At 43.3% G+C, this 12,771-nt stretch overlaps 1 protein-coding gene across 1 annotated transcript in view; it reads right to left on the reverse strand.

Annotated features, from left to right (window-relative positions):
• The window catches only part of WIPI1 (WD repeat domain, phosphoinositide interacting 1), a 30,008-nt gene extending 21,100 nt beyond the window's left edge, over positions 1–8,908 (reverse strand). The window contains exons 1-3 of the mRNA XM_012662383.1: positions 8,736–8,908; positions 4,482–4,564; positions 3,022–3,191 (exon numbers count right to left, since the gene is read on the reverse strand). Of these exons, the coding sequence (XP_012517837.1) occupies positions 3,022–3,191; positions 4,482–4,564; positions 8,736–8,815 (333 nt within the window). The 5' untranslated portion in view covers positions 8,816–8,908. The remainder of the gene's footprint in view (positions 1–3,021; positions 3,192–4,481; positions 4,565–8,735) is intronic.
• Between the last annotated feature and the right edge of the window lie 3,863 nt (positions 8,909–12,771).

Genomic DNA, 12,771 nt, shown 5'->3' on the forward strand with positions numbered 1-12,771 from the left:
AGGAGGCCCTTCGTCTTCACTCACGTGAGAGCAGGGGTGGACTAACTGCTAACTGGTTTTTTAACAATCAGTTTTTAATTTCAGCAGAACCATGGCCTTGCCTTCAACTCAGCTCATTCCCTGTCACTTTGACTTTTATCTACTTTTCTAGGTTTGATAAGTAACAATTACTTTTATCAATTAAAAGATATTTATGGTATCTGCCCTTGAGCACCACTGATTTGACCTCAGAGGCTTTGATCTAATAGACTTCCATCTGGATAACAACGGCCCCTAGGAGCAGATGGTCAAAGGACTGTAAAAGTTTGCATGTCTACATCTGGTTTATTGTCTTTACTCCATAAAATACATTTCCTCAATTAAATACAAGGGAAATAACAATCAACTAAAAATGAAACATGACAATTTCTAAGTGTTCTTCCTTTATACTTAGAAAATAGGGATTCTGTATTCTTATACTTCCTTACACAAATCTTTAATTTTTTCCTGATTTTCTTTTAAAAAACAACTGTGCTTGGCCGGGCGCGGTGGCTCACGCCTGTAATCCTAGCACTCTGGGAGGCCGAGGTGGGTGGATCCCTCAAGCTCAGGAGTTCGAGACCAGCCTGAGCAAGAGTGAGACCTCGTCTCTACTAAAACCAGAAAGAAATGATCTGGACACCAAAAATATATAGAAAAAATTAGCCGGGCATGGTGGCACATGCCTGTAGTCCCAGCTACTTGAGACGCTGAGGCAGAAGGATTGCTTGAGCCCAGGAGTTTGAGGTTGTTGTGAGCTAGGCTGATGCCACGGCACTCACTCTAGCCTGGGCAATAAAGCGAGACTCTGTCCCCCCCCCAAAAATAAATAAATAAAAAACAACTGTGCTGTCTAAAGATCTGATGAAGTAGAGGACTGACCACCAAAGAACAGGACACGCTGCCCGGGCCCCTCCTTGCATTCCCTCCGAGCGGGCAGCTCTGCCGGGCACTGCCTGGCAAGGAGGGGCTGTGGTGGTTGAGATGCCTAAACCAAAAGTTAAGTCTGAAAGTTTTAAGAAAAGCAAACCCTAAATACTTTTCAGACTGGTTTCAAACCATTTTCTTAGGAGCAGAAATGCTAAAGGAAGGGAGAACTGTTAGATCTGGGTTCCCATGACCTTTGCCATGAATTGCTGGGAGTTCTAGGTGCATCCGTGCAAAGAACACGGAGGAAGGGAGGAGGAGCTCAAAGTTAATGAGTGCTTGAGGCTGGGAGGCTGGCACCTAAAGGTTAATGGGCTCAGACACTTGAATAATCCTTCCTTGTCCCATTTGCTAGTGAAAATACCAGAGAGAAAGAGAGAAATTATATAAGTAAATAGAATAGATTCTATTTGAGAGTTTTGATCTTTATAGAACATTTGCCTAAATAATCTTAAAAAGATAGGTGCCAAAAAAAGACATTTAACCTTTGTGTGCTGGCTATTTCCACATGCAAAGATTTAAAAAAAGGTTCTGAAATGAAACTTAATGTGTTACCAACAGATTTCAGAGAAAGCACTTGAGTCAAGAATTTTGCTTAAAAGCCTTCAAGTTGAAAACCCTCAAATGCCTTTCCCTCCCTTGCCAAGAACTCAAGGTTTCTTTTCTTCCTTACTTCTCCCCACTTAAAAATCCCCACCTTATTTCTCCAGCTATTTTCTACCACACTGGATTTTTTTTTTTTTTTTTTAGACAGGGTCTTACTCTGTCGCCCAGACTGGAGAGCAATGGCATGATCAGATCTCATTGTAGCCTCAAACAACCAGACTCGAGCAATCTCCCGCCTCAGACTCCAGCACAGCTGGGACTACAGGCTTGCACAACCACACCCGGCTGGTATTTTATTATTATTTAGAGACAGGGTCTTGCTATGTTGCTCAGGCAGGTCTCGAACTCCTGGCCTCAAGTGATCCTCCAGCCTTGGCCTCCCAAAGTGCTAGGATTATAGATGTGAGCCACAATGCCCAGCCTAAGCACACTGCTTTATATGGACTTCAGTAGACAATCAAAACAGGTGATCAACTAGAAGAAATAATCTCTTCCTTCTCATAAACTTAAGAAAGCACTTTCTTTGTTTCATCTGTTAAAAAAATTAATTAGTACTAGTTTAGATATAAAGACCGAAAAAAACATTGTTCTCAATGAATGCAATGACCTCCACCTCCCTGGGAATAATTAATTGAATACACAGATCTGCATGGTCACTCAAAGAACCTCTTTGTTTATTTACTCATTTCATAGTCAGTCAGGAAACAGATACTTAGGAATACTTTTCTACCAACCACTGTCTTTTTGACCAAGTCTTACAGCCGTGAACAATGCCAACACAGTCCCTGCTCTCACAGGCTAGAAAACCCATGAATTCAAGGGGAATTTGCTAATTGCTAATACTTCAATACTTACTGAACAAGAATTTATGTTTTTAAAGAGAATATATTGCCTATTTAAGAATAATCCTTTCTTCAACAAAGAAAACACTACAAGGAAAAATCTTCAAGGGTTAGCTGGGAAAAAGAATGGGGGCATGAGACTGAACAGCTGGCCTGCCAGAAAAGCCTGAGGAGACAGCAGGAGAAGCCATTTTACTGACCCCCGAGGACCACATTTTGTCCTCAGGCATCTCTTGTTCCGAAGCATTACCAGCATCTGCAGTGAACGCCACTGTTTAGAGCCAAATCCAGAAGAGGCACTCTTCTGGTTTAAGGTGCTCCAGGGACAGTTTTGAACCACAGGATGAGTCATCCCAGCTGGTGCCCCGCTGCACCCCAGGGGAGCAGGTGCGCCTAGCCAGTCAGTGGCCAACATTCCGGAAGCATGAACCAAAGGACCAAGGAAGAGAAACCCCTAAAGCAAGCACATGCGGCAGATGCTCTTTACAAAATCCCTAGGTCTGAGCGTTAAAATTCTCATTGGAGTTTGATGCTGATTTAAAATACATTCTTCTTTAAAGACATCCATCTTTTTCTCCAGCTCCCGCTGGCAGAAGCCTTGAAACCCTGAGGGATTTCCCCCACTTACTTGCCGGTTCAGCCTTATGGACAAGATGTTGCTGGAGTAGCTGTAATTGCAGATCTCTGTGCCTTTCTTGAAGTGATAGACGTTCATTTGCCGCGGTTTGGTGTGACTGACCACCACCACCAGGCTGCTGGAGAAGAGGCGCTCCACGATGTAGACATCCGGGATTTCATCTGGGAGGGCAGGCGGCGGCAAGGTTATGCGGGTGCCTCAGGGAGGGAGAAGGACTCCAGCCTCCACCAGGCCGGGTGCAGCACAGGCCAGGTTTGGAGAATGTTCTCCAGGTCTTGCTGACTGGGTGCTAATATCATGACAATGATCCACCCTGAGCTGCCCCCCACCCCCGCTCCGGGGAGCTTTCTACGTGGGGGAGTCACCCCTCCAGGCCCTAGGACTCCCCTGTTTGCTCAGCAAAACACATTTGGAAGGTCTGGACAATCTCAATCTACCTTTCCCAGTGAGAGATTTAAAAGGAGTGCCTTCTCGGCTGGGAGCCTCTGTGTTCAGAATTCTTCTTGTCCTGCTAGAGGGGGTACCACTTTAGGGGGTAACAATCCCATAGTTAAATCTGTACTCCCCCTCTCCATCTTGCTGTGCTCCTCAGCCCTCTCTGGAATCCCTTTCCTGCTGAAAACAATCTAGGCATCAGTATTACACTAGGGAAGTACTTCTGTACTTAGGAAGAGGCAAATTAGTAAGTCTCCTAGCACCCACAGGTTGAGGCCTTGGTGTCTTTCTGAGAACATTCTTTTCAAATATGTGTCTTTTTGTGCTTGGGCAAGTCCCACAGGGAACAACATGAGACAGATCGAGAGCAAAATATTAACAAAAATAGTATAATAAAAATAACATCTTGCAAATAAATTAGGAGCCCAATATATTATTTACCAAACCACTTTCTTTCCAGGAAGCCCAAAGGTTGTATATTCTTCACTATCATGATGGCATAAACTATGAGCCCGAGAAAATAAAGTCACATATCTAAGCTGAATTACTTATAATATTCACTAGAACTACTATAACATCTTTGATACGGGCTATGTAAATAGGATAGTATTGCCTATTAAAACAAGAAAAAAAATTCCATGAGTGAATGGATGTTACTAATATTCTACAATGCCAATACAATGGCAAAAAGAAGTCACAAGTGACCTTTTGGTTTGACAACTATAAAAATTAATGACTATGCATATAAGTATATGGAAAAGTACCAATAATATGATTGCAAACGAAAGATTTCTTAATGTAAAAAATGTTACTTATGCTATTGCCAAATCTTAATAAGTGCTTCATTGTGGTTTTTAAGCACGTGGTTAATAATTATGTTTAAATCTAAAAAATACTGACTACTTCAGTTTAATGGTTAAGGGAGGGAAAAATAGAAAGCTTAGTAGCATCACAGATTAAAGTCTAGAGAAAGGATTTGGTGTCCCTGAGATCTCACACACACACACTACACTTACTGCTTCCATGGACTTGGTCCAGTTGCTCCACAGAACTCAAAGAAAACAGCTTATAACCGGCTTTGGTTCCAATTGCTAGGGATCTGTGAGAGATAATGACAGCAATGGGAATGACAACAGGTACCGTATTCCAACCACAGATCTATCTGAAAATAGACACCCCCTTTCCCGAGCTTGTAAGGTACAGGTGAACACACATCTTCAGGAGCTTAGACCCCGGATAACTTCCTAGGTGGTGAAGCATGCCTTGACAGGCAGGCAGGTACACACGTTAAAAGGAAAAAGGTCAAAGACAACTAAAAAACAAAAAAGAAAAAAAAGGTGCAATGGTCAAGAGACGTGAAATTGCACAAGCCCCGCCATCAAACAAAATGTCAAACCTACCAGACATCATGTTTTTCCAGCTGGGCAGATATAGGAAAAATGCAATCTTTAGGAATATTCATAATAGCTCTATTTCCAACACAATTAGGGGGTCTTCATGTTCTTTGAGAGGCACTTTACCAAGAGGTAAATTATTTTTTCTTTCTTTCTTTCATGACTTTTTTTTTGTTTGTTTAAAAAAAGAAATATACATTCATAGTAGGCATGGTATATCATCAGTAGGTAAAATTTAATAGATGCTTTCTTTCATCAGTTTCCATGAAAATATTCCAGATACTTTATACCAGTAGGTGTCACCCCTGGCTGTACATTAAGCTCAACTGGGAAATTTAATTAAAAAATGTATTTTTTTTAAGTTCAGGTACTCTAATGAGCAGCTAAGGTTGAGAACTCTGTACCATGTTCTACAAAGCTATCATCACGACCAACAAACAAAATAAAACTAAACATTTGTCTGGGATGATACAGCTTTAAAAAAAAACAGTCTTGTTTTTTTTCTTTTTTTTTTTTTTTTTACTTTTCAACCAATAGATAAATCTGAATCCAGGTTTCCTTGGCCTTGTGATGAAAGTGAACATCAAAGTCAACTTTGGTCAGCAGCCGGGAATCCCCACCCAGCTCTCCCACGCTTTGCCTTCAACACTACGAGATGACCGGAATCTGACATGGAGCAACACCCGGAATGAGCAGTGTGACTCTGAGCACTGCCACCCCAGGAAAATGGGATGTCACAGCTGGAATGGACCTTACAATGGTTTAGTCCAACTTCCTCCTTATAAAATTAATATATGCCAAAGGCGAGATCCATTCTTCACAAGGAAGCGTGTACTAAAATAAGCAACTTAACTACGACAAGGTTAAATGGCCAAGGCTCTTGTTTCACTAACCTGAAAAAGAGAAGGGCACATGATTTTCCCTGGATTTTTTTTTTCTATCCAAATATTTGTTCTTTCCTGAGATACAGGGATACGCAAATACAGTCAATTTTTAATCAGCAAGGTAGCTAGTTATGTCCCTTAGCCCTCCAACCTGCTGAGTAGCTAATCTGGTGTGTTAGACATTTGCTGAAGAGCAGGTGTGCAGTTAGAAGCAAGGTTTGGTGTCCAGGACCACGGTGTTAACGATGACAAATGGCAATTGGAAAAGTAAGCCCAGAGCATCTTAAAACTTCAAAATGTACTCTGTAGTGATTACTGTTTTTAAACTTTCTTCATATAAACTTTTTCACACACATATATAGCCTTGTTTAGTTGCAAACTGAGGTTTGTAAAGCTTGAAAGTAAGGAAAACAAATATTGTAACTAGAGTCTTATAACATTAACCCAAAGAGTTAGAAATGTAAAGTAATTTTCAAACATAAGCCCTGCTCTTGGAACAGAAGAACTTTATATATGAGAAAATGGCAGGGTGTTCACTATTACTTTTTAAATGATTGATTAATGGCCACAAATGACTGAATCAAGTAATTCAAACTTAGACCTTATTTCATCCATAGAGCCTTTCTGTAGAAACAAAATTCTCATCACCGATTATGGGAATGGAGTTTGATATCACCAATCAAATTTAAAAACGTACTCAAAGTGTCTAGCACAGTGCCAAGTATGTCTTTACCCACTTTTCCCAGAAATACTGGCTCCCAAACCCAGCTTACATTTATAGAAAAAGACACACCGATACACCTAAATGTATTCGGTAAGGGGCTTGATTTATTTTAAAAACCAGTGTCATACCCTCTGTGGCTCAAAGCAACTGTGACAAGAACTTTTATTTATAGGTGAGACATAGCTGCCCAGCAGAGCCTTTATCCAAGAAAATAGAACTAACAGTAGGGAGTAAGGAAATTAACTTTCAAAGCACCCTACAGTTTTGAAAATAACATTCTTATTCGACTGCTGTAGAAAGCTGGGATTTTGTATTATTTAATAACTAGAGTAAAAATTAACATGATTTTTTTCAAATGTAATAATGTTAAAAAGCAGAACTTAGAATATTTACTACCTATAAGCAAACTAATTCCCCTTCTTGTGTTCTTTTCTTTTCTTTTTTCTTTCTTTCTTTTTTTTTTTTTTCTTGAGCCAGAGTCTTGCTCTGTTGCCTGGGCTAGAGTGCCGTGGTGTCAGCCTAGCTCACAGCAACCTCAAACTCCTGGGCTCAAGAGGTCCTCCTGTCCCAGTCTCCCAAGTAGCTGGGACTACAGGTACACGCCACCAGGCCTGTCTAATCTTTTCTATTTTTAGTGGAGATGGGGGTCTTACTATTGCTCAGGCTGGTCTTGAACTCCTGAGTTCAAGCGATCCTCCTGCCTTGGCCTCCCAGAGTGCTAGGATTACAGGCGTGAGCCACTGCGCCGGGCCACTTGAATTCAATTGGGAAGGAAAACATCAACTAGGCATTTCAACAGTCATGCCTTCTTGAAAATGTTTCTTACAAAACATTTGGATTTTATCTATACCATCATTTTTATAAACTGCAGGTCTCAACCCATGAGTGGATCCTAAAAACAATTCAGTGGGTCACAAGCAGCTTTAAAAAAAAAAGGCAGAAAATACCAGTGCGTATTGCACGTAATATTTTATGAGTGGTATGTGTATATGGGTATTGGGTGATGTTGTAATAGGTATTTTTTATCGTGGCTTGTGGTCAAGAAATGCTTGAAAGTCACTGCTCTAACCAAGCTGTCGAGCTACTCGATTACATGATTACACATACAGTTTTTTCAAACAAAGGCATATTGTTCAGCACAGGGTGTTTTTAAACAGAAACACAAAGGGAATGGAAGCCAGGGTTGCTTGTGGTACATGATGGCCTTAATTACCCCACTGAATGTTCAATATTAGCATAGCTCAGTCACTAGCAGCCAAGGCACCAGCCTGAAGCTGACTTCAAACAAGGAACACAACAGAAACTGGTACAGCAGGAAGTGGGAAACTGGGAAGTGGTCATCCCTGCCTGATGCTCCGGGTGCACATTCCAAAGAGATTATTCCATATGGTCCCTAGAGCAAGCTTCCATGAAAAGTGGGAAAGAAACAGGTGTTTGCTTTTAAAAGACAGAATCCTGCAGATGCCTGAAACACACACAGTTTAGCAATCCTCGGCTCTCTGGTCGAAGCCCAAATGTGAACATCAAGTAAAACATTAAAAATCCACTCAAAAACAACAGGGTGGAGCTCCTGTTCCCTGGAGAGAGAGTAGTCCATGCCCTGGAAAGGGCTCTTGGACTCTGAGAAGGAGATTCTGCATGGCTTGGTGGGCGATGTGAAAACAGAGAGAAAGGTTTCCTATACCCAGAGCGGGCAGGCAAGATGCCCCGCGCTGGGGGCTGGGACAGGGGCTGGCCTGGCCACAGGGATAGGCTGCCTCTTTGTCCGAGGCCCTGCCCAGATGCCACGTTGAGATGCTCAAGGACAAATGGGAAAGTTTTTCCCTGACTCCCATCTTCCTGGCCCCAACTACATAGTTTTGGGTCAACTTCCCAACTACTTCCTCCTCTCCTCCCATCTCTTTGTTTTGGCCACTGCCCCTCCTTCTCAGACCCCCACTTTGGTCACTAGCTTCCCCACCACCCTCCTCTCCCCACCGTCCGTAGCCTTCACAGCCCCACTGCCTTTGCTCACTGCCCACCTCGCCTCTGGGCCGGCCTCTCCTGGCTCTCGGCTGGCAGTCGGGGGCTGGAGGGATCAAATCCCACTGTAGGGGGAGGGGAGCGCTAACAAGACCCCATCCCGTCGGACGCAGCCCCGGGCAGTCCCCTCGAGGCCCTCCTGCGGCGCAGGCCCGCGACTCTCCTGCCACAAGTTGCGTACAGTACACCTCTTGGTCACGACATTCGTCCCCCACGTCCCTGGCAGGGGCTACCGCCGCGGCTTACGTGCAGTCCTGGTTGAAAGAGAAGCAGCTGAGCGCCGCCTCGACTCTGCCCGTGGGGGCGTCCGCGGCCTCGGCCTCCATCGGGGGGGGGTCGACCCGGGAAGCCGCAGCTCCGAGCCGGCGACAGCCACCTCACCAGCCCGCCCGCGGCGGCTCCGCGGGCCGGGTCTTCGGCCCCGCCCCGCCCCGCCCCTAGCCTCATCCCCGTCCCTGCTTAGCCCCGCCCCTCCTCGCCCCTTCTGCTGGAGCCTCAGAACGGAGCAGCTGACAGGGCGGGGCCCCTGCCGCCGGCTACCATTGGCCACGAGCCCAGGTAGCGGCGGGCGGTGCCGCCCTCTTGGCCAATCCCCGGTGGCTATGGGCGGAACCGCCCTGCTGGCGACCCGCCCCCGGCTTCACGACGCGGCTCGCCATTGGGCTAAGGCGAGTGACGCAAAGGCTGCTGGCCACGAGGTGGTGTTTTCATAGCCGGAGCCGACCGGCCGAGGGGGAGAAGGGAAGAATGAGTGCGGGTGGGCCGGGTTGTGCTAGTTCCAGTCGGGCGTCTGCGTCTGGGCCGCCGCGAGGGGACAGGCGGACGCGCTAGCTCCTACTCCACCCAAACCCCTGCCATGTGTGACTCTCACAGAGTTTGTAGAGAGCGTTAGACGCCAAAGCCCCACCCTTTTGTAGAGTCCTCAAGCTGCTTTGAGAAAAGTTCCTAAAAGGGGGCTGCTACAGCCAGATAGGAAGTTATCCATTGCCGGGCGGTTGAGAACTCTTACCACAAGCCAAGCACTGTATTAACTATGTATATTATCTTGTTGATGTCAACGGAAAAAAAGACGAAAACTCTGTAAAATAATTTTAAAGAGCTTTACTCTGAGCCGAATTTGAGGACTATGACCCGGAGCCAGGTCCAAAGAGGTCTTGAGCAGTGGACTCCCTGAGGTTGGGTTACAGTTTGGTTTTATACATTTCAGGGAGACAGGAGTTACAGGTAAAGTCATAAATCAATACGTGGGAGGCATACATTGGTTTGGCCCAAAAAGGTGGACCATCTTGAAGTGGGGGCTTACAGATTATAGGTGAGTTTAAAGATTCTTTGGCATGTAATTGGTTAAAGACATGAAGCTTTGTCTAAAGGCTTGGAATGTTTCAACATAAGGAGATCTTTATCAGAGATAAGCCACTGGATATAGATTTGTTGTGTAAATTGAGGACCTGCAGGTTTGTCTTGCATACCCTTAGGTCTGTTAATGGGTTACAAAGGATGTCACCAAGAAGGGAGGGGGGGGCATGATAAGGCATGTCTGACCTCCTTCCTCCTGGCAGGCAATTTAGTTTTAGGATATTCCTGTGGCCATGAGGGGGTCCATTTAGTCAGCCAATGGGAGGTGAGCCTTAAAGTTTTATTTTAGTTCACATTGAATTCTTACAAAATCTTGTGTGAAAAATATAATTGTGTCCAATTTACAGAAGAGGCAGTCAAAGCACTGACTGGCAACACAATTTGTCTAAAAGATAATAACAGTAAATGATAGAATGAATATTTGCTTTCAAGACCCGTGCACTGAACGACCCTGCTAAACTGTATTTGGCAAGACCTATGTGAGCCGTAGCTGAGAAAATGAAAGAAAATATGTACAGAACGGTTAAGTTTATGAAAAAGGTAAAACCTTGAAGACATAGCACAATTCAAAACTTAAATAAAGATAAATCTTGATAAAAGATCCCCTTTCCCAAGGTAAGTACTGTACATATTACCATATAGAATTATCATCAACACAGTTTATGAATCAGGAGCTCTTCTAGCTTTGGATTTATATAATGCCTGATGAATTTTTAATTTCTTTTCAAATTTTGAGATGAAATGATATTTTAATTATTGTTATCCGACAGCATTTCAAATTGGCATAATTCAAATTTACCTAGTCGGTGACAAAGCTATGTGTATATTTTTAAACCTTGGACCTGGAGTGGATGAGCAAAGAGCAGTATTTCACTTAAACTTTTCTGATTGAATTTCCGGTTTTGGTTTTCTGAGATACAAATGTAACAGTTTCTTTTCTCAACTCTGTTATTTTTTCTCTCCACTAATGTAAAAAAATGGCTCAGTTCCAAGATGCACAGATGCTGATTGCTCTTTGGCCGATTGTGAGGTGTTGTATAAACCATTGGAAGTGAAAAGAACTGCTGTTTAGATGCTTTAACTGCTTCGTCTTTGTAACCTTTCAGATCAAAGGTGCTTTTTCCTTTTATCCCCAGCTCAGTCAAATGTTGCAGTCTTTTCTGCTCTGTTTAGAAAACCAAGAGTCTGGCATCCTGCATGCTAAGTTGTTGGGAGAATTGCATGAAGTGCACAATGAGGTTTTTAAAGTGTAAGCTGTTATCAGTTTGTTATTAAGAGTTTGAACTGGCTGGCACGGTGGCTCTCGCCTGTAATCCTAGCTCTCTGGGAGGCCGAGGCGGGTGGATTGTTTGAGCTCAGGAGTTGGAAACCAGCCTGAGCAAGAGCGAGACCCCGTCTCTACTAAAATAGAAAGAAATTAATTGGACAACTAAAAATATGTAGAAAAAATTAGCCGGGCACGGTGGCGCATGCCTGTAGTCCCAGCTACTCGGGAGGCTGAGGCAGAAGGATCGCTTGAGCCCAGGAGTTTGAGGTTGCTGTGAGCTAGGCTGACGCCACGGCACTCTAGCCCGGGAAAACAGTGAGACTCTGTCTCAAAAAAAAAAAAAAGAGTTTGAACTTTATGGAGTAGAGCTGGTAGCTGATGTTAGTTTTTGAGCAGGAGTGTTTCCAGATAAAGCAGTGTCTTAGGCAGATAAACTCGGCCAGGGTGTGTGGAATAAATTAGAAGTGGAGAAAGGCTTTGAAGTCTTTAGGGGACTAATGTGAAATTCTGGGAGTGAAAGGAAAGGAAAGACTAGGCTAACATGATGAAACTGATGCCAGAAAGGCTAGGACAAATCCAAGAGATGTTTTGTGGCAGTGCTGTCTAATAGAAAGATAATGTGAGCCACAAATGTGAGCTCCATATATAATTTTAAATGTTTTAGAAGATAAATTTAAAAAGGTAAAAAGAGATGGGCAAATTAATTTGAATAATATGTTTTATTTAATCTAACATGTCAAAATTATCATTTCAATATAAAGGTAACCAATATAAAATTATTAATGTGTTAATTTAGATTTTTTTATACCTAAGTATTTAAAAGCAAGGTGTGTTTTTCACTTACGGCATATCTCAGTTCTCATGAGCCACACTGAAGTGCTCATGTGGCTGGTGGCCACCTTATAACTCAGTAGAGTCTTGAGGGACTAAATGGCAGGGCTTGGCAACTGATGGGGAAGGGGGAGAGGCAGGGGAGAAGAGGGCAGAGTCAAAGCTGGTTTCATGGTTAGGATGAGGGAAGCCTCTGCTTCCAATTGCAGCCAGAAACAAAAAAAAAAAAAAGAAAAAGAAAAAGAAAACAAAAAAGGAAAAGGGAGGCATAATGTGCTGCATTTAGAAACCAGATTTTTGAGCAGGTATTTAGGAAGATGTATTTCGTTTCAGACATGTTGCGGTAGCAGCAGAACTGAATGCTCCCTGGAATTGGGGTTCAGATCTAGACATGTGGGCATGGAAGAAAACTGGTCAGTTTCCCAGCCTCGCCCTTCCTGTGAATGATCCTGCTTATGTGTGTCCTACTGGGTTAACGGTCCAGGGCCCCACCACCCGTGTGGAGATAACATCCCAGGGCTGCCTCATCTGATTTTATTTTTCCCAAGGCAATATGTAAGTCTGTATTTTTATATAAATCTATATCTATTTTATATAAATCTGTATTTTTATGTGAATTTTTAAGATGTCGACAACTAATTTTTATTTTCAAAAAATACCATATGGGCCAAACTAAATACATCCGCTGGCTGGCTGTGGTTTGTGAATGGCCAGTTTGTGATTTCTGTTAGAGGCATAAGCAGCTGCTTTGAGGGGCTCCACCCTCAAAGAAAATTCCCAGAAATTCATTAAGTATAAAAAGACAAGGACAAGGTTATAAATAAATTA

Source organism: Propithecus coquereli, unplaced genomic scaffold, assembly GCF_000956105.1.
Source record: "Propithecus coquereli isolate 6110/MARCELLA unplaced genomic scaffold, Pcoq_1.0 Scaffold76, whole genome shotgun sequence".
Taxonomy (NCBI): domain Eukaryota; kingdom Metazoa; phylum Chordata; class Mammalia; order Primates; family Indriidae; genus Propithecus; species Propithecus coquereli.